Source organism: Botryllus schlosseri, chromosome 7 (assembly GCF_051294905.1).
Source record: "Botryllus schlosseri isolate E-star chromosome 7, Bs_hap1, whole genome shotgun sequence".
NCBI lineage: Eukaryota > Metazoa > Chordata > Ascidiacea > Stolidobranchia > Styelidae > Botryllus > Botryllus schlosseri.
Genome location: NC_137242.1, coordinates 2,355,301 through 2,380,838, shown reverse-complemented (window position 1 = coordinate 2,380,838; position 25,538 = coordinate 2,355,301). Strand labels below are relative to the sequence as shown.

The window sequence follows — 25,538 nt, the reverse complement described above, 5'->3', positions numbered from 1 at the left end:
TGTATAATACGCACCCCCCGATTTTAGGGCAAAAAATCGTGAAAATTTTGCGGATTATACATGGAAAATTACGGTACATCTAGAACTACAATGGTGCAACTAGAACTGGAACGACCAACCTTTAAAATCTGCAACTATCGAACTGAAACACATCCACCATCCATAATCTATAACTGATATAATACAAATCACTGATTTGCAAACGAGTCAAGAACTATTGGGGATAGAATTGGCATTTCGAAAGGACGGAGTCTTGAGTTCGAAACATGACGAGTTTTGAAACACAAAACCCATCCCCCGGCTATATACTACGATAACTATAACTAGATGACAGTCAACTATCTAGATTAGTAATTTGTACAAGTCTGGTGTCAAGTGTCATATTTCAACAACTGTAATCTGTAACATCAATACTCACAAAAGATCGAAAGCCTCTTTTAATATCGCGCTTCCGTATCCGTCATTCTGAAGATATGCATAAACACGAGAAAAAAACGAGTCCAGATCATTTATATGGTGCCATCGCGCTGGAAATGGAAACAAAGGTTATAGAAGAGCTGCCCTGTGGATGGATTGGAATGGATCCTCAAACATGAACATTTTAATTCTATATTATTAAGCAGGGTTGTAATGACTCGAGTCACAATTTTCTGATGACTCGACTTGACTTGAGTCATTTGCTCAAGATACGGAAATGACTCGACTTGGACTCGAGTCATTGCGCATGACTCGAACCAAGTCATACGACTCGAAGCTCTGACAGCAAAAACCGACATTTCATTGTAATTTCGAAGAACAGTAAAATATCCGCACTATTGGGATTACGTCTATTGGTACTGGTACTTGAAAATGCGACCAGAAACTGCTAAAAATGAGGAAAATTTGCGAACCATTCGATATCACCAAACAGAGTTATAAAAAGTGGGTTTAACAAGATTTTAACTGGATACTGAGCAGTCAACACAACGACTTGTACTCGCACTCGAGTCGCAATACCATGACTCGGACTCGACCCTCTGCTCGATGACTTGGACTCGGACTTGACTCGGCGGTGAATTGAAAATGACTCGGCTTGACTCGAGTCAAAGCTATAAAAGTGAGATTGACTTGTGACTTGGTACATTAGGTTACAACCCTGGAATTACGCAACAATTAATCCATGAAAACTGGACATATGCTGAACAGAAAACATTCGACAATAGTGCGACACTGTCTTTGCAGAGACCAGTAATAGATTAGCCAAGGGCTGGGCAAACTTATTCACAGCTGCGAATCACGACTAGACACGAACAGAGTCATATGACTCGAGACTAAGACAGACATTTCATGGTAACTTAACTACGAATAGTGAAGTCATCGCAATATTGGTATTTGGTCTATCAGTCCTGATACATGGGAAATAGAGCCATAAACTGTTTAGAGTGAGGAAAATGACGATATTATAAATGCGAGCCATTCTATGTCACACGAGCAGAGTTGAAAAAAGCCGATTGAACCGAATTGAACTCAAAACTGAACACTGAGATTGGACTCGAAATCGAGTCACAACAGTGTGACTCGGCCCTCTACTCGCTGACTTGACTCGGCGGTGAATTGAAAATGACTCGACTTGACTTGCGACTCGGAACCCTGTGATTTGGTTACTGTACAACGCTGAGAGTAGGCCTACCAAGTATTTGTATCTAATTACTAGGGCAAGTTTTCGCAACTTTCTTTACAGCATCCGACAGCTTCCTAGATACTCAGAATCTATGTGCTATGATGTTTTAAGCTGTTTGGAGGGATTTTATAGTGCAACTTTTCTGTATTTTTCATGCCAAGTTTTAATGCAATTTTTATCAAATATTGCGTTAACATGTAAGGAGTGATATTAAAACATGCTATAAACTGTTTCTAGTATAGTTCTATTCTCTTTGATGTGCAAAACCAAGCTATATGATGGGTTAGCTGCATCTTACTGAAATATCTATGACGCAATGGCTTGTAAGCAAGAAGTTTAACTACCCTTGCCAAGCACGACCGTGCCCGAACAATATGTATATAGATCGCTTTATTAATTCTGTCGTTGAAATTTGAAATAGTGTCCCATTTCACTAGCGCCCACAAGTCACTTTCTCTTCTAGGCCTATTGCTTTTATTAAAGTCGCCGAGAGTGAGTTTTTTTCTGTAATGCCTTGTGTCAAGTTTGCAGACCTAGGGAGTTTAGGGTGTGTTATTTGGGTTATAGCTATTCTGTTTACCTTTTTGAAGGAAACGATTCCCGAATTGCATAATTTCTTGCTATGTGCCGGAAGAGAAAATATAATTTTTGACTACTCTACATATAGGCTACCTGCCTATTATATTTTTAGTAGGAAGCACGGTAGTGCAATGGGGCAATTCTTGGAATCAACCAGGCGATGATTGCATCTAATTGCTGCTATAGTAGTCATTTTTGGTAGTCGCAAATACGTGTCTTACAAGTTTGAAAGCTGAATAAACATCTCGTCCTAATCTACTTATTCCAAAGCGACTTACCGAAGAACTTTCTAATCTAACTTTCTATTCATACACTTCAAGTACCGTAGTTTAAAGCTGATTATCGCTACTTAGAAATTTTTATCAGGTAGACCTACCGTTTTACAAGTAGGCCTACTTGTGTATAATTACTGTTACTACCCACCCATCACTATTACAGATTAAGACCTACTATTATGTTTGGATGTGAAAGCATATGATAAAAATGCGCAAATGCGAAAAATGATGGGCTGTAAATGAAATATGATCATTATCAAGCAGCATCTCACCAATAATAATAATAATAGGTTTTATAGGATAACATACCTTTATTCCCATCGGCAACATGAACAAGCAATTCACCGTCTCCATGGACCGATTCCTCCTCATCTGTTGATTCGATACGATGATATGTGCCCTCCATTGTTTAGTAATCCGTTCCAAAATGTACAAATGTCCGTTTTGTGCTTATTCCATCATGAACCTCAGATATTGTCAAAAGTCCGCTTGGCCAAATTTGACTAAATTTTGTTGCGATGACAATTCCGGTGCTGTGTGTCATCCAATGTTCCAGATTGAATACAATATTGACTATGAACACCGAATTTCTAGTAAAAGCAATGCATTCGATATATAATATGTTCTGTAACAGTAATCTAGTCAACCCAGTTCATGCAATTCAACAAAATACTGAAATCGATGGAATCCATTACATCAAGTCGGAGCACAAAAATGAAATACACACTTATATAACATTCAAAGGGGGCTTGTGTGACTAAGGTATACATTTTAAAGCTATTCAGTTGCAGAGGTTAGAAATACCGGACATGTCTTTGTGTGACAGTCTGCATAAAGTTTAGTCATCAAATCATGATTGGAAATTTTATGTCAAATGTAAACAGCCAATTAGTTTATTTGGTTACTCAAATGATATATTTAAATAGGCTTGTATACATGACAGGAGATAATTCCTCATCGACAAAATAACGTAAGTATCTTTATTTTCAGTGTTTTGATAGATAGCAGTCAATATAGTAGAAATATTCATACAATAATGCTTACCGAGATCATTCATCAACATTCAAACGATCACAATGCTTCAACGAATTTTCGTTACAGATTCAAAATCAAGATGGAATGGGCCTTCACAATAATATCACATTAAAAACAGATCTTACAGCTGGTATAGCACACAATACTTTCCCTTTGCCAAATCAACCAGGGTGATATCATTCATGTTACAAGCCAGGTATTCGCATAAAGATCAGATAAATCTTGTGCTCAAACAACAGTCCTTATACACTGTAGAAGATATTGATAACAATTGATTTTATGACTGAAAGGGAAGCGTTCTACAATCTACAGTATTGTTCATAAGGTATCTCTTGGTTGCGAATGATATTAGGCTACCAATAATTTCAAGAGAACTGTCCTGGATAAACACCAATTAGCTGACCTAGAAAATGTAGAGTTGTCTAAATTTGATGATCGATAAATAAGTTAAAATTCTCAAGCCTAAAAGTGAAGCTTCGCAACAGACTTGGACAATCAAAATATTTTCAGCTTTTGTAAATAAGATTAGAATTATAGCTACAGTTTTTTACAAATTGGTCGTAAGCAGGCGAACGGCAAATGTCTGCACAGTAAACTTGGTTCATTCCGCACCAACAATTCTCCTGCAGCAAATTCAGGAAAAATGGAAATTTGATTACAATTAAAATCAACTAGTTGACAAGCCTGCTCCAGATTATTGCAATTCGCACTATACATTCTCCTGAGCAGATTCATAAAAACTAGAAATTAGATTAGAATTCAATTATCTAGCTGTCCAAGTCTGCTACAGGTACAGACTAATGCAATTGATGGTTTGAAGTCGACAAATATGTGGTGTATTCAGACGAAGTAAATATTTGACAAGGTTTTTCAGAGAGAACTTGGTCAATTCTATAGTACCACTCGAAGAAGGGGCCACTTCCTAGTCTTTCTCTCATAGTACTAGCTTGCACGCGTTAAATCTACTAGCAGCGGTTTCCGCTTGAGGCGGCATGGTGGGTAAAATTTTAATAGACAGTTCCCACGTTACAGTGTCCGTATCCAATTGACCAGGTCCCTGACGCATGCGGTCGTCTTCGCGTGTTTTGTCTAACTTGAATTTATCAAGCCGACCACGCACCACCACAAATTCGAAGCATAATTTCCACTTCAAGCAAACAATGTCTGTTAAAAAACCAGGGGACACATGCAAAGGTACCGGGACGGCTATATGAGTCTTTTTAGAATATAAACAAAATTGCGTCAACTTTTCGTATGGTGTTGATGAATTTCCTTGATCATGACGTCTGCGGCAGTCTTCCGAAATATCCTCTTCACTTTGTAAATATACAGTAAATTGCACACAAGATATCTTACCGACGGAGAAATCAAAAATACCGATGATATCTTCGCCCAAACGTACCGAGCTTTTAAGAAGAGTAAAAATCGCAATAGGTCCTTCGGAATTCGCAATTCTGTAATCGTGAGGCGCTTTTCGGGAAGTTATCGTACTCAAAACTTCAGACGCGACATCGATTAGATTAGCTGGTTCCGGAGATGGGATAAATATGCTGTTCGACTTTGGCACGTGATTTTCCGACAAAAATTCTGCTAATCCATACAAAACCATCACTCGAAATGGAATTCGCAGCACACGAACAGGACCGCCAACTTTTTGCATCGCGACTACGATTTTGTATGAGTATTTCACTGAAGGTCCTCGGTATGAAGGTAGTCCATCTTGTGGTATTACATCTGAATATTCCACTTCTTTTGATTCCCCGGGACGCAGCTTCAAATCACAGAGAACGAACTTCAAATCAGTCTGTAGAACGCAATACCCATTGTCTGTAGTTGGTGGTGTTAATGATGTTATATTATTCGACGCAGACGCGCTTTTCGTATGATTCTGCGTGAGTGATTCCGGCAATACAACTCTAGACGGGCTGGTGTTGCAGAAACAAATTATCTGCGCGCTGGCCCAAGCGATAGTGTGGCTTTTGGGCTTTTCCAGGCGATCTTTCGTGCCGGGCGAATAGACGTTTCTGAAGAGCAGCTTGCAGCGAATCGACTCTCCCGAGAAATAGACAGCGCCTCGGCATAACCGCCCCGACACCTCAATCATGGCGCGGATCGAACTACTTCATTATTGATAAATAAATCGACAAAGAACAGAGCAGCCTCGCCAAACAGGTATTGACTGGACCAAAGCTAGACCTATTGTTTTTCTTTGTACTTTTTGCTGGTGATAGCGTACTTCTAAATAACATCAGTAAACAATGCGCAAATTTCGACAAAAGCTATCGATATTCGTGAAGTAAAGGATATGGTTTAATCGAATGAATTTAGCAATGGTTTACAAAATTACACATGAATTTATTAAATATTGAAAGTCGCGTACGTCGACTTAGCTACATTAAATCTTAAGAAGGGTTATCACATTTTGAAATCCGGAAATGAGGGCACTTTTTGAAAATCCTAAAAGTTCGGTTACCGAAATTGAAAATAGGTGATTTTGAGATAATTACTGGAAATCATGTAGTGTAGACCTAAATAAAGCTTTTGCATTGGCTCGACATCCTAGTTACCCACTTTTTTACGTTATTGTTGCGTTGTTCAGCAAAAAAATACGGACAAGGATATCAATAATAATCAATAATCGTCAGATTATATTTTCAATACAATGTACCAGTGTTGGGATCAAGTCACTACCTTCGAGTCACGAGTCATCTCGAGTCATTGCACATTTTGACTCGAGTCAAGTCAAGTCAATCGATTTTCAAAGGTGACTCGAGTCAAGTCAAGTCACTCGATTTTTGGAGGTGACTCGAGTCAAGTCGAGTCAAGTCAAGTCAAGTCACGAGTCAAGTCACAATTCAAGTCAAGTTGCTTTACGGAGTATGAGGCATGATTACGTCATTGTATTTTGCTAGCTGTCTCAAATACAGATTGAGTGGTCATTGATTCTGTACCGATGAAAGAATACAGAGGTAAATATACCTACACGCAAGAAGGCGCTGTATCGCTCACATATGCGTAGAACTGTAGAACTGCGTAAGTAATTGCATGGGCCGCAGTTCATAGTTACCATCCAAAATAGAGCATAGAGAATAGGGAACTGAATTGATAAGATGCAGTCTCATTTATGCATATTGATATGATACAATTCGAGTCTGCGCCAATGGTTGAGGAGTATATTATAAACTATATTAAGATTCAATTTCAATAAAACAAGCGGTTTGGTTAAGGTAAGAGCAGAGAACAGAAATAGATATTTTGCTATTAAATTACTTTACTACTAGTTTACGACAACTTAAGCTGTAAGCTTCAATAATCTCGTTTGTGGTCAATTTATTCGTGAGAGAACAATGGAGGCTCACAACGCACGATTATTCAATGATTGGTCGCTTTCATGAGTTTAAACCAGCGGTTCACGACCAATCCGAACATATGCAAGATACAGTGATTTTTATCGACACCGACTACCTGATGACTTGAAATTGACTCGTGAATTTTGCTCCGAGTCACGAGTCAATCCACATTTCTGATACGCCGAGTCAAGTCAAGTCAAGTCATTTCAGCTAAGTGACTCGAGTCAAGTCAAGTCATACGAAAAAGGTGACTCGAGTCTGACTCGAGTCAAGTCATGACTCGAGTCATCCCAACACTGCAATGTACAATGCGATAATACACAATGAGAAGTAATGAACATAGATATTGGGATGTCGAACGATCAGTTGCGGTTGCCGTTGCGGTCTCTTGAATTGGCATTCACCCATAAGCTTTGGAGCAGTCGTAAATTTTAAACTACTCCAGCTCCGGAGCTCTCTCCTATGATGAATTGGCTCCGGCTCTGGCTCCAAGTACCGGAGCTCATTGATACCACTGCTCCGGCTCCGGCAACTATGGTTCGGAACCATCATCTTGTGGGGTATGCACTGCAGAGTCCAGCGACGTGTGATAATTACTTCTTGCCGTCTGTCGATGACGTCATATCCGTACGAGACCGCAATTTACTTCGTACCATTGCTATTGCATGTACATTGTACATTGTACGCTTGATACAACAGTGACGTGATGTTTTAATACCGGTACTGCGCTCATTAATATCGAGCCATATAAAGTCCAATTTATTCTTGAGATGGTGCGATTTGTTCAGATGTAACTGCAGAAATAAGCGCATGTCGGAACCTTATCAGCAGAAATCCACATTTTACCAATTTACTAAATGGCTTCAAATTAGATATTTGAGCGCTCGTTACCAGTCCGTCCGTCGTCGATCAAGTACAGTGGAGTACGGTTCCCTTCAAACGAATCGAATAAACTCAAAATTAGTGCCACTGACAATCTGATGGTGCATCAATATTCGAGAACTTAATTTAACGTCGTGAACTGTACAATAGGGCTGTTCAAAAATAACTTTTTTCTCCCGATTCAAGCCGGTCACCTCTTAAATCGTCAGGTTGCAGTAGAAAACCTTGCTCACCAAATTTTACTCGATTCCAACCAGTAAAGGCCTCCGCAGATCCAATTAAAATTTTTAATTTATTATGGAAAATTTAAAAAAAAAATTCCAAATTTTTCTGTCAACCCCATGAAATTGTTGAGCTGTCTTCAAAGACGTTGCAAAACAAATTTGAGTCAATTCCAACCAGTAGAAGCGGAGTTATGTGAGTTTTTCGTTGATAAATCGCGGATTATCCACCAATCCATAATAAATTAAAAATTTTAATTGGATCTGCGGAGGCCTTTACTGGTTGGAATCGAGTGAAATTTGGTGAGCAAGGTTTTCTACTGCAACCTGACGATTTAAGAGGTGACCGGCTTGAATCGGGAGAAAAAAGTTATTTTTGAACAGCCCTACTGTACAAGTCAGTAACCAGCAATACTGCAAGCTCCCAAGTGACATTGCGCGACAACCGACAATGCAAGAAGAGGAGTCTATCAAGCAGAAAAACGAATTGATAATTGATGATTAGAAATTGGAAAGCGCGCATCCAATCGCTATTTGCCCTCTTATATCCAACACCAGGGCAGGGCTCGAAGACCGCATTGACTAGCTCGCACTGGGGCAACTGTAAGCTATGGGTATTACAATAGTGATCTTGGCTGCTTCGGTGCATTTCCCTATTTATATTAGCAAATCAATACTGGAGTAAACGATCGTAGACTTGAATGAATTTCAATTCATAGGTAAAAGCGATGGCACACTATCAAATTGAGCGGTACGATTAAACAATAACGAAGAACGTGCATTTGCTCGCCCAATCCAGACAGGAGTCTATGTTTCTCGGTGTGTGGCATGAGTGCCTATGCCCAGGGCCGTAACAGCACTTCGTCAGGCCCCCCCCAAAACTTTGGTCTTGGGCCCCCCATAGTGTTATAGATCGAACGTCTGGGGGGCTTCGCCCCCCAGACCCCCCTCCGGCGATACACTGTTTACAACTATTCATCATTTTCATTGGGAGTTTCTTTAGTGAGTCAGCTTTTGTCGCCTAAGCGCGCGATGCGCGCAAAATTTCTAGAATTCATGATTTCATCGGTCAGTATGATCGGGAATTGCATACATTGTTATCAATTTTTATCTTCTCTCTGCTCACGTAATCAAATATTGCCGGTAGAGCTGAGTGAGGTGTGTTTAAAAAGGTAGGACCACTCAATAATAATTAAACATCTTCGGGCGTATATCCGTTGGCAGGAACAAAACAGCACCTCGCCAGGCCCCCAAAAACGTGGGTCTTGGGCTCTCATAGGGTGATAAAACGGCCCCCTCCATCACGTTGTTCGCGTTTGTCACGAAATTACCCGTACTGTATTGTGAGCCAGCGCGAAGCGCGAAAATTTTCGATAATTTATGATAAAATCGGTCAATCAGAACGGCGACTGCATATATAATATGCTATCAATACATTGCCCTCTCTACTCACGTAATCAGATTTGCCGGTAGAGCTGAGTGAGGTGTGTTAAAAAAGGTAGGACCACTCAATAATAATTAAACATCTTCGGGCGTATACCCGTTGGCAGGAACGAAACAGCACCTCGTCAGGCCCCCAAAAACGTGGGTGTTGGGCTCCCGTAGGGTGATAAAACGACCCCCCCCCCCCATCACGTTGTTCGTGTTTGTAACGAAATTACCCGTACGGTATTGAGAACCAGCGCGAAGCGCGAAAATTTTCGATAATTTATGATAAAATCGGTAAATCAGATCGGCGACTGCATATATAATATGCTATCAATTTATTGTCCTCTCTACTCACGTAATTAGATTTACCGGTAGAGCTGAGTGAAGTGTCTTGAAAACGGGAGGGCCCGTAAATAATGATTAAACATCTTCGGGCGGGCGGAACCGTTGATATGACTTCGTTACACGATGTTATTTCGTGACTTCAAGTCTGCTATATCAAAAAATATAGAACCGCCCAAACGTAGGCTTCTAAACTAAGAGAAGCACACGATTTAAAATTGGTATTTCTGCACTGGCATAAAATTTTTCCCAGCGGGATGGTATTTGTCTTGTGAGGTTCAGATTGCAAAGACAGGAACATTCGGCGCCAGTCATTTAGGCGCCTATGGACAATTAAACCTATATGCATTTTGTATATATAGCGAAGTCTTTGATCTGCATAAGGGCATAGACCTTTTCGGCCAAGCTTTTCTCGCTGCCAATCGTTCTGGCACACTTCTTGGGAGTCGCATGTTATATGGCCTAAAACTTGATTGTATGTCTTGGTGGGTCGTGGCGCGGTAATGGCCCAATACCCAACAGGAAAGATAAACGGCTACCTTTTTTTCGCAAAAAATTTTGAAAAATTGCATAAATTTTCAAAAAATACTCTATGATTTATGCTAATTCACGAAATAATTTTGGGCCCCCATCGAGCTCGGGCCCCCCCCCAATTGGGGGGTTTGGGGTACGGCAGTTACGGTGCTGCCTATGCCTATCAATCAACATGAGCAGCAAGGTCATGGCTATATCCTATGGCGTCGCTTATATATTTGTTTCATTACTAATTAGGTATATTGCTTATCTCACATGAGCATCAATCCCGTTTTGTGACATGCACGGTTTTCATTATTTTTCGAACCTCACTGTAGCGGTCGCTGCAACGACTTGTTGCAAGACACGCTGGTAGAGTGCTTGATTGGAGTCGACGCTACAGCTACAGTTCCCGTTGCACGCACTAAGTCGACTGACTAATGACCGCTCTGAGTACTCTTGCAATCCTGATCACACACGCAGATCAAAGGAGCTTTCTTTTATAGCACAGAACAGCCAAATAGTATAGTAATTAGTGGTCAGAAACTTGTAGATTTACCAGGATCAAATCATACTGCAATATATTAACGAAAATAGAAAGAACACAGTTAGATGTATCTAATTGCTTGTATACGACTCTGTGACTTAAGCGCGAGCATGCCCGCTACGGCGCTACACTGGCGATCTCTCAAAGAACGTGCTTCGCATGCTACTTTATCGATATAAGATTAAGGTCGTGGGAAATGAGGTTAGGAGCAGGTTTGCGCGGGAAGATTACTGGCACCCTGCTGGGACAGATCTTACACACACAATTGGCCATGTGTTGTGCTAATTACGAATTTGAGTGTATGTCTATAACACAGTCATTACGGAATAAGCGCGGCAGATCTGGCCAACCCAGGTTTGGCGCCTACGTATAAACAGCGTTACTGATTAGTTGGAACAGGTGCTGCCAACGAGACAATAATTCCTAATTTTTTGAACGATTACACTGGTCAACAAAATGAAAAATATTTTTTTTAGGCAGAACATCTGAGAGCCGTGACTGGGGTTTTTGAGGTTGCTGATTACGAATATCACATTAGTTTTGTCAGATTGGCTCTCTGTCGGAAGATTACCCCTAAAAAAGCCCAAAATTACTGTATTTACCCTCAAATATTTCACTTGGAGGGAAGAAAATGGTAGTTTTTTCTAATTATTTTATACTGCGCATAAATGGCTAATTGACTATGAAGAACCCTCATGTCATTCTCAATCATTCTATCAATATTAACATGGCATGATGCGAATATTTGTTTGTCAAAAAAGCAGTTTGTCAAGCCTAAAAATTGTACATTCCAAAACGGAAATTCATCTTCTCATCCGTCTCCTTTTGAATTTTTTGTAGAGCTCCTGCTCCAGCTCCAGCTCCGATGAAAATGCTCGGCTCCGGGGCTCCGGCTCCTTGCTCCGGCTCCGGCTCCGGCTCCAAAGTCCTGCATCCACCTCGGCCTATGTCGCAGTTCCTTTCTTTATGCGCTCTTTCACCGGGTCCTTTTCTGGGCTTTTTTGTCGCCGTAAGAACAGCGACGCGGGGAAGAGGAGCCCAGAATAACCGACGCGGGATCGAGCCCGAGCGGTAGGCGCTTATTGACTCAGAGGTGGTCAAAGTAGTCAAGAAAGTAGGGATGGTATGAACGTGAGGTCCACGTTCGCGTTCTGTGTGTGAACCTCGAGAAATTTAGAGGTTCACGTTCACAAACGAACCTTGGTAGGTTCTGCACTGTGAACCTTTTTCATTTATTACAATTTTTCACGCCATTATAACACCTTTGGTTGAAATTCATTGCATTTCAACTGCAGGCCACTCTATCAACACAAAACGAGCATGCACCTTGACAATCTCAAACATTTTACATGCTTTGTTGCAAACGTTTGCTCGAAATATCCAGCTTTCTGTTTGTGAATATTTAGTGACGAAATCGCACAACATCAAGAGCGAAACACGCTATATCAGTGAATGATGCTTATCAATCAATGAAATTGATATCGTTGTCTAATGTCAAAAATCTAGCAAGCGTACTGGGTTCATATCGATTTCATATGTTTATTGTATCATAAAAACCAAATCCGCGTGATTGGGGTGTTGGCTACTGCTGTATAACTTGTTAATGGGGTAAAGCCCATTTTACACTCTGCTCAAGATCAACGTGCCAACACTTAGACGCCCAATACATTGTCCGGTCTGGCCTAGACCGTTAAGGCTTATATGCCGCTGCAAGTCCTCGTCGAAATTGTTGGCAAAGCGACGGAAGATATTGATTTTATGGGATTATTATATCATTTGGTTGCTCCTGTTGATACATTTGGCGACGTTTAAAAAGTCAGTATATGTACTTCAGCATTGTGGAATTATGTGACCCGAGTCGCCGCTATAGGTAGAGTGTACAAGTGCACATTAATATATAACACTTCACTGAAATGTAGGGTTGGAATTCGCAATATGACGTCACGTGACTTCATAAGGTTCACGTTCGCGTTCACACAAAACCTTTCGAAAAGGATCGCGTTCACACGAGCCTCAACCTTTCAGAGGTTCACACCATCCCTACAAGAAAGCTACTCAAGTAGAAGTAGCAGTAGCGACGAAAAATATCTACTCGAGTACGAGTAGAAGTACTTTTTCCATAAGCAACCTAAAACTACTTGAAGTAGAAGTAGAATTGACTGACTTCAAATCTACTCAAGTAAGAAAGTAGTTGTGAAAACGATCGTAATTCGTTCGCATGGATTGTCAAAGGGTGCAAATTGAGCTATGCGAAAGGTACCAAGCTTGATTCATATTGATGCATACCAGGAGGTATCCAATTTTCGACAGAATAAGCATTCGCCCGCATCATGGGATGAAAATGATAGTATTGATATGGAAATCCGATACTAGTCCTCTGTATACTCGAACAGCACGTTTTAGAAAATATCATGGTATCGCGCTCTCCCCACATATTGTAAGGCCTGCAGTTTAGTCAAAGAGCAATACGGAGAAGTTGTATAGGATACGGTGTAAACACCTGACGCGATTAGTTAACGTTAATAAAAAAATATCATGGATCGTAAAATTGCCATATTGTGTAGCTTTTTTTCCGGAAATTAAAGGCATTGCTACACTTGCTTTTATCAACATGTATCCAGACAAAAAAAACTGATATTAATTAGAACTAAAAGTACATGATACTGGGAATTGAAAGCGAAATATTAATACTACTTCTAAAAGCGGAAATGTATTCTTTAGTCCAGAAGGTTTCAAAGGTGGTATGCTAAAACAGCTCTAAAACTAAAAAAAAGTCAGAGTCCACTTTTCCAGATTAGGACACGCCATGGACTGCTAGATTACGATATGATAAGTATTCAAGTAAATGCTACATTGCGAAACATCAGTTTCAAACGTTATGATGAGCCATATATTCTGTGATGAAATATTACATATGGGAGAAGGGCGACAATGCGGTGTGAACGGAGCCACGCCAACCCGCTGCCTAAATTATATTCACCGATACTTTCGTGAAATCATACTGGTCACTCCGCATCCATTGCGCGCGAAGCGCGACGAAAATTCTGGGCTTTACTCAACTTTTATGAAAATTAGATGTTGATACTCCCCTGCCCCGAAATTCCTCAGGCTATCGTCCTGATTGGAGGATTAAACTACTTCTACTTGACAAACTGAAAATAGCGAAAAGTAAGTATAGGTAGATCACAAAATATTACGAAGTAGGAGTAGTGAAAATCATATCTACTTGAGTAAGTACCAGAAGTAGAGGATAACTGCTTGAGTACTGCGCAAAAGTAGAAGTACTTCGTTACTGACCACCTCTGCTTATTGTCAACCCGCATCACTTTAATCGACTCCCGAAAGACCCACCCGAACTCGAACGTTCACATTGCCTATTTCGCGTTATATATGCAGATTTTCACTTGACTCTGGCCATTAAACTCAGAGCTGTGAACGCTGTAAATGAGGCCGAATTGCCAAATAGGAGGACATTTAGGCGCCCTTGGGGGACACGAAAGACATGCAGGACACCAGAAGATTCATGGTCTTACTACATGCCATATAATATGGGGTAGGGCACCATGCTATGACTTTACTGTAATGGGCGCCATGGCAAGAATATGAACCAGTATGTTCTATAATAGCAAAATTGTCATTTGCGTTATGTGATCCGGTCAAATTCTTACGTTGTTGGAAATTTGTACTTCTTCCAATGGAACTAACCCATGTGGCGCTCCTCATACGTTTATGTCCATGTTTTGACAGTCGATGTCAGCGTATTTATGATTGTTATCACGATTACCCTATACTTACTTGAGTAATAGGCTATTCAATGCCAACAAATTAAACTTCCACTTGAAGTGGTTTGATAGTGCTGCCTCAAATAATACTACTTCAACTCTTACCTGAGTGGAATTCTACGTCACTACTTATCCTTCACTTGTGTATCTTTCTTGACTACTTTGATCAGATGACCTCCTTTAGTAGGCTATATGTCGCACACAAGCTTAAGCACTGCCCCTTGGCTACTGATGACGCTGACCAGTCATTACAAGTATTTTACTGATTATATAATAAACTGTCCAACTTTTGTCGAGTGTTACGTTGTTTTTGTTTTGTATGCGTGGAGATTCGGCACCTATGGTCATTAGATTTTACACCGGACCGGTAATGTTATATTGATTTCATTTTCAGAGCACCCGAGTTATAGTGTGGCCTATTTTTGCTGATTGGATAGCCTAGGGGGGTCTAGGAATATATTCTAAAGATGGTCGCCGACTGCAACCTGCACTCTTACCCAGCGAAAAGAGATGTGTTGTGTATTCACACCGTGAAGGTGGTATCGCTGACTTGTGGTGTTTTGACATGACAGGATTATTTTTAAACTGATACAGATACGAAAGCAGACCCTACTTATATCGCGGTATAAATCAATCACAATATTCTAATCCAAATGATGCTAGACAAATTAGAATAAGCACAAATGGAGCACGAAAGAACGTAGACACGCAGGATTTATAAAAATGCTTTTTATAGTATACCATGAATCCAGAACCGTCTCTTCCGCAATGAAAAACGCCGACTGATAATGATGATTGGCTCAATCCGTGCAATAATTTAATCGAAACAGACAAATACGGACATGCTGCACAGTCGCTAACAATTGGTGTGAGGTATTCGATCGACACTCCGGGAACGTGGTTTCTGAAATGTGAGGTAGGTATGTCCTCAGCATCACTATTAGTGTCAGTATTTGCCTCCATGTATTTTCGCGTCGTTTTCTTCTTCCGTTTTCGTTAGATCACGAACAATTAAATAGAACTGAAGAATTATTGTCCATGGAATAACATTAGTCACTATACACTTGTATTAGCCTTTTAGCTTGGTCCTATATGCTTCCATATAAGCAACGGCAAAAGGTGAAATAAATCGTGAAGGCACAAAATGGTTCACTCTTCAAAATGACGTCAAGAATTTAGCGAGATGACATAGAAAAATAAATGGAAATAAACAATCTAAACTAGAACGTCGCCAAGAATAATGAAAATGTACCCGAATAAGCTTAATGATACGACCAGAAGTTTCGCGGATAGTCTGATTTGGGCAGATATCATATCATTTGATATCTGGGTTTTTAACTTTATTATATTCGTTCATTGCCAATTGTTTCAAAGTCTTTTCCGGCATTTAATTTTTCCTATCAAAATAGACACATCGAAAATTGGCCGTAGCACTTCAATATGTGTTTAGAGCCAACGGAAAACGTCGAAACGAATATTTCCTATGATATTTCCTGTAATATCCTTCGAATTACAATAAACAGGAACATTAAATACACACGATCTCGAGTCATATTGTATTAACCATTCCATTTTTTCAACACAGCACAGGAAGGCAATTATTTTGTGGGATTTTTGTTGAGGTGACGTGATTGTATACAGCAATCACGATGATATCAATAGCTTTTCGGTCCACAGACTGAAAACCTCGGGCGTTGGAGATAATTTTGTACTTGATATACGTAGGTGCGATGCTAACGATAATGTTTGTTAGTAAATCGATTGAGATCATATCCGAATTTTGACGCGTGATTGATTTAAAATAGTGATAGCAATAAAATATGACACGAAGCAATTTTTGTTGAATTGCGGAATTTTTGAAGGCAAAGTTTTATGGACAGGAAATCGATTGGTTCACGGCCCACGCTTAAATGATGTCGTGGGTGCTTGTAGGGTGCGTATAGTCGTAACATGAGTACAATACACTAAATTTGTGACAATCAATTATCGGATCACAATGGGACAACTATAAAATTTTCTGCTTTTCCAAAACTTCAATTAGAACTAGTGAATTCGCATAAACTTGGAAATTTAATTCCGAATTAGAAAGGAATACATCAAAAATCCAGTTCAGTTCATCAAATCACAGAGTTCATTCTTGTAAGCACGAAAAGGGCAAATATCTGTACACCAAGCTTGGCTCGATTCGCACCATACAGTTCTTTGTGGCATTTTCACATAAACCACAAATTAGAATTAAAATTAGAGCAAAGAAATATTTCACAAATTAGATTAGAATTATACAACTTGAATTATCTAATTGACCAAATCTGATGCTTCGAAGGCCAACCAATGACAATTCAACACAACAGTTCCTGATTCCCTATCAAAACATCGTTACAAATGGATTCTGCACGCACCACGCGATTACCAATGGCCCATATCATCAAATTCATGCGTGACGATACAAATACACTGACGCAGAACAAATCTCGTGGCATGCAAACATTAATTCGCAACAATGTCACCATTGTTGCGCGCGTGTTGTAGCAGGTTATTAAACGCAGCTGGACTGAAAGGCCTCTCGTGTGTATAGCCTCTATTCATTTGTAAAACTGTCACGCCATGTGTATACATAAAAGCGGAATTTTAATGACTCTCGAGATATATTTTTATTATTATTTCTAGTTCGATACTTACGGAATGTACAACAATGCGAAGTACAATTACGCAACTGTCTTAAAAGCATCTTTACCGCGGTCTCGTGGGCAGAGCCGGTCAACTAGAATATTCTCACCTTTCCCAAAATAGAGTTATAGCTACACAGCTTTTCCAAATGAATTACACATCTTTTTTTCCAAATTAGATTAAAATTAGAACGACTGAATTCGCGAAAACTTGGAAATTAAATCAAATTAGGGTTCATACTCGTAGAGAAGAGAATGGCAGATGTATGTACTGTACATAAAGCTTGGCTCGTTTCGCACTGTACAATTCTATACTGTAGCATTTCAAGAAAACCAGAAATTAGAACAGATTTAAATTAGACCGCAGTGTTTCTCAACCTTTTTGTCTTTGCGGACCCTTTACGGACCGTCACGGACCCCCGTGGACCCCCAAAGTTTCACTTCAAATATCGCCCAACCGTCATCTGTCTTGAGCAAACATGAGTTGTATAGGGTAGTGATCTGCAGCGACAAAATGTCTTTTCTTGAAAATAACATCATAGGCTACTATTTATGTAAAAATTGGATAGACTTTTATAATTTCGAAGCGAATTCTGTTGTCGCCTTCGATTCGGTTTGCGCGAATGTCGAAAATTAATTTCCTGACGAATGTAATAGTAACGCGTAACGCTTCCGACGACACCTTTGGGTATGATCGCAACATATGCGTCACCGAAATTGAGAAACAGATTTTTTAATGAACATATACCGTCCAGTCTAGCCATTTCTATCTAGCACAGTGGTTCTCAACCTTTTTTTAGACACGCCCTCCTTTTTGATAGTGAAAAGTTTCGCGCCCCCCTTATCGTCATATCACAAAATCCAACCGGGATGCTAGCAACCCCAACAGATTGTTTGATGGCATGGAAGGTTATGAGTGTTGATGAGAGAATTAAAAATATGAAATTCGGTCTGTATATAGAGAAACACGCGTGAACTGGAGGTAAATCGCGCGGAGCGCGAAAATATTTTTCAGTTGACCGCTTCTTCGCGCCCCCCTTCGATGCTTTCACGCCCCAAGGTTGAGAACCACTGATCTAGCAGCTCATCTTGAAGTTATTCGGCTATGTATATTACAGGAGAATAAGGAAATTTACAAACATTCTGAAGGCACCCTGATCCTTTACTACCCCAACTTTTTTGTTTTGTCTTTACAAACCCCAACAAAATGTCTCTAAACAGCAACATATTTGTATCAGTATAAGCTATTGGCAATTTTGCAGATTTCAAGGTTTCGCGGACCACCTGAAAATCCTTCGCGGACCCCCATGGGAGAACCACTGGTTTAGGGTGTATTCCTGGCCACCAATGATTTAAGTTAGCGAGATAGCGTAGTGGTAAAATCCACAGCAACAACACCAATAGGTTGTGGGTTCTAATCCGACTCCAGATTTCCTCTAAGTATTGGAGAGGTTTATCTAGGCTCCTCCTCGCCATATCATCCGCGTAAGCGGTGTCTTATAAAAAGCCTAGAATTGGGCCGAGCTATACAAGTCGGCAGTTACGGAATCAAAAATAACGAATATCGGCCTGGTGTAAATGACCAGGGAAATACCATGAATACCACAATCAACAACATCAATGATTTCAGTTAAGCTATGAGATTGTAGGCACTGCAAATCTTTATTCCTATTTCGGCCATAATTCAGAACCCTCGATTGCCGTTCGCTAGTAGTTGCAAGTTTTTGCGTACTCCGTGAGAAATTATTGCCTGGGGTCATTTATGCGTATTTAGGGGCCAGTGACAGAAAAAAATGTCGGGAACCACTGATCTCTATAAGATTTAATTGGATATTATTAGCGATCATGTTCTAATACGTTATCACGGAAGCGATCACAGCGTATGCGTGAGGTATCTCAAATATGCATGAATGTAATCATCATGGTCTGTGAGCGGATGTTGTTGAACTATGTTGTTAGACTATGGCTTTATGTTACGAAATGGATTTGCGTCAAACTGACAGGTGACTTCGCACGAGATTTTCAACTTCGAATCTGCCGTACAGTGTACGACTGCACTGCACGTACACTGGAAACTAAACAGGGCGATTCATGTCATTTGTTCATCAGCGTACATCGTACAGCAAGGCGGAATAAGGCTCGACTATCATGTCTTAAGTCAGATTCGTGCTATATCATAGCGTCAATAAATTAATCTGCCAAGACATGCTCAACACCCCCTAGTAAGATCCAGACATATATTTCGGCAAACCAAGTTTAAAGCAAAGATTCGAGAAGATATTTCTATTGATGGAGATCAGATAATTCTTGTCGTATAATTAGCAGGGAAAAGGAAAAGGAAAGGACGTAGTTTATTTTTGTCCTTGATGTTTTTGCGGCATATACACCGACTCATGATACACATACACACGATCTGCGCATATGCATACCATGAGGGATGGTGTGAACACCTGAAAGGTTCAGGTTCGTGTGAACGCGAACCTTTTAGAAACGTTCTGTGTGAACGTGAACCTATGACGTCACGTCACGTCATATTGCTTATTCCAACCCTACATTTCAGTGAAGTGACATACAAGATACCTCGCGACGACTCAGGCCACATTATGCCACAATGCTGAAGTACATGCTGACTTTTTAAACATCACCAAATGTATCAACTGGAGCAATCAAATGCTATAATAATCCGATAAAACCAACATCTTCCGTCGCTTTGCCAACAATTTCGACGAGGACTTGCAAGGGAATATAAGCTTACGCCTTTACGGTCCAGGCGAGACCGGACAATGTATTCCGAGTCTGATTATTGCCACATTGATATTGAGCAGAGTGTAAACGGGTATCTATATCGCTACCGCTATTACCCCATAAACAAGTTAAACAGTAGCCAACACCCCAATCGCACGGATTTGGTTTTTATGATACAATAAACATATCAAATCAAGATTGATCCCGTAACCTGCTAGATTTTTTACGTTAGACAACGATGTATTCTATATATAAATTGCATTGATTGGTCGAATAAGCATTATTTGCTGACTACCTACACGTAGTGTATTTCGTTCTTGATGTGTGATTGCGGGTCAAGATCACAGCAGAGAGTTACTAAATATTCACGAACAAAAAGCTGAATATTTCGAGAAAACTTCTGCAACAAAGCAAGTCAATTTTTTAAAGATTGGCAAGGTGCATGCTCGCGTTTAGCGTTGATTTTTTTTTTATGTTGCCAGCGTCATGCATAGAGTTATCCTATAGTTGAAATCATGGCATGGTATGGTATGGTATGGTATGGAACGACAATTTTCCATACTCCATACTTGCCTTACTCTCTCCATACCATACTTGATACATATTCCATACTTTCAAATACTTCAATATCATAAGTATAGTACCTTTTCTAGCACCTATATTATTGATATTTCGGATGTCATTTTTGCTTAAACTAGCCATGATGCGAATCTAATTCCTGGTGATAGTTATACAGAGTCTGTTTTGGTGAGGTTTAGTTCACGGTGGTGAGGTGCCGTGTACACTGCAGCTTCCGCGAGCAAAATGAGATAGTCAGCAGATTGTTATCTAGGACAGTCCATAAAAGGGACTGGTAACATACGGCCCGCGGGCCAGATGCGGCCGCGACGAGATTTTGTCGGGCTCGCGGACAGTTTCCCGTCTTACATGATAATGTGACCCGCGGCCTCAGTCTCCAAATATTCCCCACTACTTGCCTAAACGTCAAATTTTAGTTACTGTATGTTATTATATAGGTGTGCGCACTGCGCAGCGTGCGAGAGTGGAGCTTACGCGTAACTTCGTCGAAGCGAGAAGACTTGCATTATCGGCATTTACGATGTACTCAATCCTAATGAGTTGAAATCATGGTTAATTTTGGGTACCGGGCTTATCAAACGCTTTGAAATCTTAATTAAGGATTGCACCGTGATTTAGTTGATCAGAGAAGCAGACATGGCGGCGCCTGTATGACAATGCTGTCCTCAAATTCACATTGTATTGTCGTTATCGGCGAGAAATGGCTCTGAAGTGACATATTGCTGTCGATAAAATACATTCATTACATACGATTTATTCCTTGTATATATGCGCGAATAATGTATCCATTCAGCAATCCGGCCAGCCAATTACTTAATTTTCCTATATCCGGCCCATTGACTGGAGAAGTTGCCCGCCCCTGCTCCATAAGAATATCATCGCATTTCCGGTACATTGGCATGAGGCACACGCAAGTTTGAAGTAAATACTCGCAAAATAATTTATAATATATAGGCACACCCATAAAATATCCCAGCTACAGGCGATCAATACTGCAGCGATCTGCGTGATTATTAGTACAGTATTTGGTTGAGGTTAGCGTGGCGAGAATTTCGAACTATATCTACCCCACTCCCTGATCTATAATCCTAATGTGAGATCGTTTGAAATGTGACCAATAAGATATCTCGCTATGTAAATAGTATAAATGTGCGGACAACATTTCAGAAGAAATGTAATTATCAATTACATTGAGCAATTAGTACGTTGCATCATGATTGCTTGTAAGTTGTCGTCACTCAAGGAATGAGGTAGTTGTAGGGTTACCATACGTCCTCTTTTAAGAGGATTTGTCCTCTTTTTTGACTTTTTTGAAAGTGTCCTCGGAGGACGCCCTTTTGTCCTCTTTTTTGAGATTTTGTCCTCTTTTTTGAAAATTTAGGTCATATTTAGAGCAAAATGCGAGTGATATGCCGTAAATAAGCACAGAAGTGATGCTCCGGCTGGGCGAAAAGTTGACCTACGGTATTTTGGGCTCTGAGCGTGAAAGTTGACTTTTTTATTTATTTTTTAGTCAACCGATCACAAAGTGGGAAAAATTCACCGATTTTTGAGAATTCTTCTCCGGTTTTGCAAGTCTCAAATTTGTGAAAAAGTGTCCTCTTCTTAGATTTCAAAAATATGGTAACCCTAGGTAGTTGGAGTAGCCCACATTACCAATTATTGCGTCACACGATAGACTTTGCTCGGAGACGTCGTGTCTAGACTCAATAGAATACATGTATCGGATCAACATTACTGTTGTCATTATTACATCACAAAATCATGTCATTCCAAGTGCTCCTAACACCGTTGCACAAGCGTGTATTTGTTCCTACACAGCATTCAATAGTTCACGTTCACACATAACAAAAGCGATCGTATTCCGTGAACAGCGATCAACGTACGCTTCATGAAGTTTGCACAGATCACGATAAAATGTATAAAACACCTAAGTATGGAAGTATGGAAATGTCGTTCCATACCATAGATTAAAATCTTCCATTCCATACCATACTTGCATTGTTCCATATTCCATACCAAAATATCGATCCATACCATACCATACTTCCATACCATACCATACCATACCATACCATTCCCTGGTTGAAATGCAAAGAATTTTGACCAAAGATGTTATAATGACGTGAAAAAAAGGTTCACGGTGCAGAACCTACCAAGTTTCGTTTGTGAACGTGAGCCTGTATAGTTCTGAGGTTCACACACGGAACGCGAACGTGAACCACACGTTCACACCATCCCTACTAATTAGCAATTACCAATTAGATCTATTAGATCTAATTTGTGAAATGTTCCTATGCTCTAATTTTAATTTTAATCTAGTTTTTGACTTTCATGAAAATTATGCAACGCGCCAAGCTTGATATACAGACTTTTGTCATTCGCTTGCTTATGAAAATGGACTCTGATATGATTCGAACCGAACTCGATTCGATTTCCAAGTTTTCGCGAATTCAGTATTTCTACCTGTTATCTAATTTGGAAAAACACTGTGTGGCTATAATTCTAATTTTAAAATAATTTAGAATAGCTGAAAATTTTCTCCAGTTGTCCAATCCTGAAATGGAAATACTTTTGCAAAATGTTGGGAACGAAACACGCACAGAACTTGACGTGCAGCTATGGTCTGTACAGATGTGTCGCAATAACTGTGTAGCTCCAGCGTAAAACCACACCAGCTTGCAATGTTTAGTTATTTATTTACAGGCATTTTACATATCAGCATAATAGCGCTTAATAAAACCGATGTCATGTAGTTGTGCGACTTAGTTACTGTGACAGACATGTCTCGTTCTGCAGGTGAATGACAATGGACGGGCGGGTATACGCTTTGACTGCACGTGAAGTATGTATGCATTTATTGCTAAAGCTTTGCAGGTGATGAGCTCTTCCAGAAGTCATCCGAATCCATTCCCCATCATCCAGCCTGATGTATACGATCACACTTGCCTCTATGGGCTGCAACGTGTTGCCTTTTTAATAGTATTATACGTAGGCCGTAAAGGCGTGGAAGGTGTGTTGAAAGAATGACTCCAAGATTGTATTGTTGTGCGAATAAATACATGCCGTCATCGCCGAATTGTTATAGTACCCAGAAGCAACATCATGCTGGCATCAGCGATGTATTGAAGAGCGTATTTGCTTCGATTGCCCATTGCAGCACGCGAGTTTAGAATCCTCGCACCGTGCACTGTACTCCAGTGCCTGTAAAGAGATGAGCGAGGGTATGTCGTTGACTTTTACATTTGAATATCATAAATCTACCGACAGAATAGCAGACACCATCCTTAGTAGACGCATGTCATCTTCGAAGCATAGTATTTGGTTATGAAAGGTGAGACCAATATAACGTGCGCAGCCGAACATCGCTCATGGGTTTAGCTGGTGATCGGTCCGTCGAGAATGTCGAGTCGATATCACACTAGAAATATCGGCATCGGGCGTTAGAGGAATAAGAATATCACTAGTCTTCGTGGCGTCACATAATAGTAACAGGAGTCGGAGAACTGTGATATGCGAATGCTAGACTGTGAATATTGGTATTAAAGCGTACAGGTGTCTATACAGCCTTTCTAGTATATTTCATGTCCAAGTATTGCAATGAGTGTAAAGCTATTCCAATAAATTCTCTGCAGTTTTGGAAATCCGCCTTAAGCTATGCGCCATATATTTTGAGCATTTTATTTATACATCGTTGCTCGCCACGGTGAGTGTTTGCTATTTCAAGCTTTCCATTAATTGCAGCAGATATGTATTTCTCAATAAAGCAACGCGCAACACACGGTACATTGTTTTGACGGCAAGAAGCATGAAGCTACCTCATAAGCCACTCACAGTACATCTTTGAAGACTGCATTTCGTTACTAATCATTGAGTTACATTAAGATGACAGTCTTTACTAGTGCCAGACAAGGGGCTGTTTTACTGGTCCCATGAGTGTAATTTTTTCAGGACTGCATTTTCGTATTATACTAATAATTTCTTACTTTCATATAACAGTTTTACTATAGTGCCAGACAGGTGGCTGTTTACTGGCCACCATAGAGATGTTGGCTCCCTCGAACTGAGTCCGTGGACCTCTGGTGGCGAAGAATGCACGGTATTCAGTTGAATGCTTCAATCGGGCTGATCTATTTCCTCCCATATTACACCCACGCTGTTGCAGTACTGGTGACGTTGCACGCTAGCTGTCAAACATTGTCCCACTACGGCGGCGCCGATTAGCAAACAAAATTAGCGCGCACCTGTTACGTCTGTCGTCAATGCACTATTCATGATTTACAAATATAGACATTTATTGATGTAACTCCGTTTGTAACCTGACGAGTTCACCTACCAGACCAAACAGACTGCAGACAACAATTGTGTGACCCATTGTGATAGAACAATATCTCGCCGACACCACCTCGAAAAGTTCACAGTGTCAAACGCAGGGAATCACATTTCTGACCGTAAAGGAGATGGACAAAACGAATTGTGCTTCTCTGAAAGGAGACTTTCTTTAGCCTTGTAAACCCAGTTAACAGCAATCAGATTCTGCCTATCTTGTTGTAAGATGACACTTGTCAAAAAGCTTTGCCTACGGTGAAATAAAGGCGTAAATTCTGCGGCTTCAAACGCAATCTTTCTCGGACAAAACTCAAGAGAAAAGCTGTTAAGCCCGGCGTTGATAAGTACGCTAGAAGTTGTTACTAATGATCATATCTGCCTGACACTAATGCCGTAACAACAACACAAGTTCAAATAATCACACTCAATGTAGACGAGTATACCCTGGAGGCTCCGACATAGTTTTTAGACTACAAATATCATGGTAAACCATCATCAATCCATTTCAGATCAGTTAGATAGAAAGCTCACCTTGACGGCTAAATATAAGTCTGCAGCAGCTAGTTGTTTCGAATATACTAAGATAGTAGTTGTGCAGATAGATG

The 25,538-nt window shown here is 40.2% G+C and overlaps 2 protein-coding genes across 2 annotated transcripts in view; both read right to left on the bottom strand.

The window, feature by feature from the left end:
• Positions 1 to 25,538, bottom strand: part of LOC145442254 (autophagy-related protein 9A-like) — a 67,064-nt gene that overhangs the window by 22,863 nt on the left and 18,663 nt on the right. The window contains exons 2-3 of the mRNA XM_080320155.1: positions 2,824 to 3,104; positions 419 to 527 (exon numbers count right to left, since the gene is read on the bottom strand). Of these exons, the coding sequence (XP_080176281.1) occupies positions 419 to 527; positions 2,824 to 2,920 (206 nt within the window). The 5' untranslated portion in view covers positions 2,921 to 3,104. The remainder of the gene's footprint in view (positions 1 to 418; positions 528 to 2,823; positions 3,105 to 25,538) is intronic.
• Positions 3,257 to 7,412, bottom strand: LOC145442269 (RAB6A-GEF complex partner protein 2-like). The gene has a single exon (XM_080320173.1). It carries the CDS (start codon positions 5,651 to 5,653, stop codon positions 4,484 to 4,486), a length of 1,170 nt encoding a protein of 389 aa, XP_080176299.1. The 5' UTR covers positions 5,654 to 7,412; the 3' UTR covers positions 3,257 to 4,483.

Excerpts from the sequence above, each read along its gene's own strand:
- LOC145442269 (XM_080320173.1), bottom strand. The coding sequence starts at position 5,653 with ATGATTGAGGTGTCGGGGCGGTTATGCCGAGGCGCTGTCTATTTCTCG.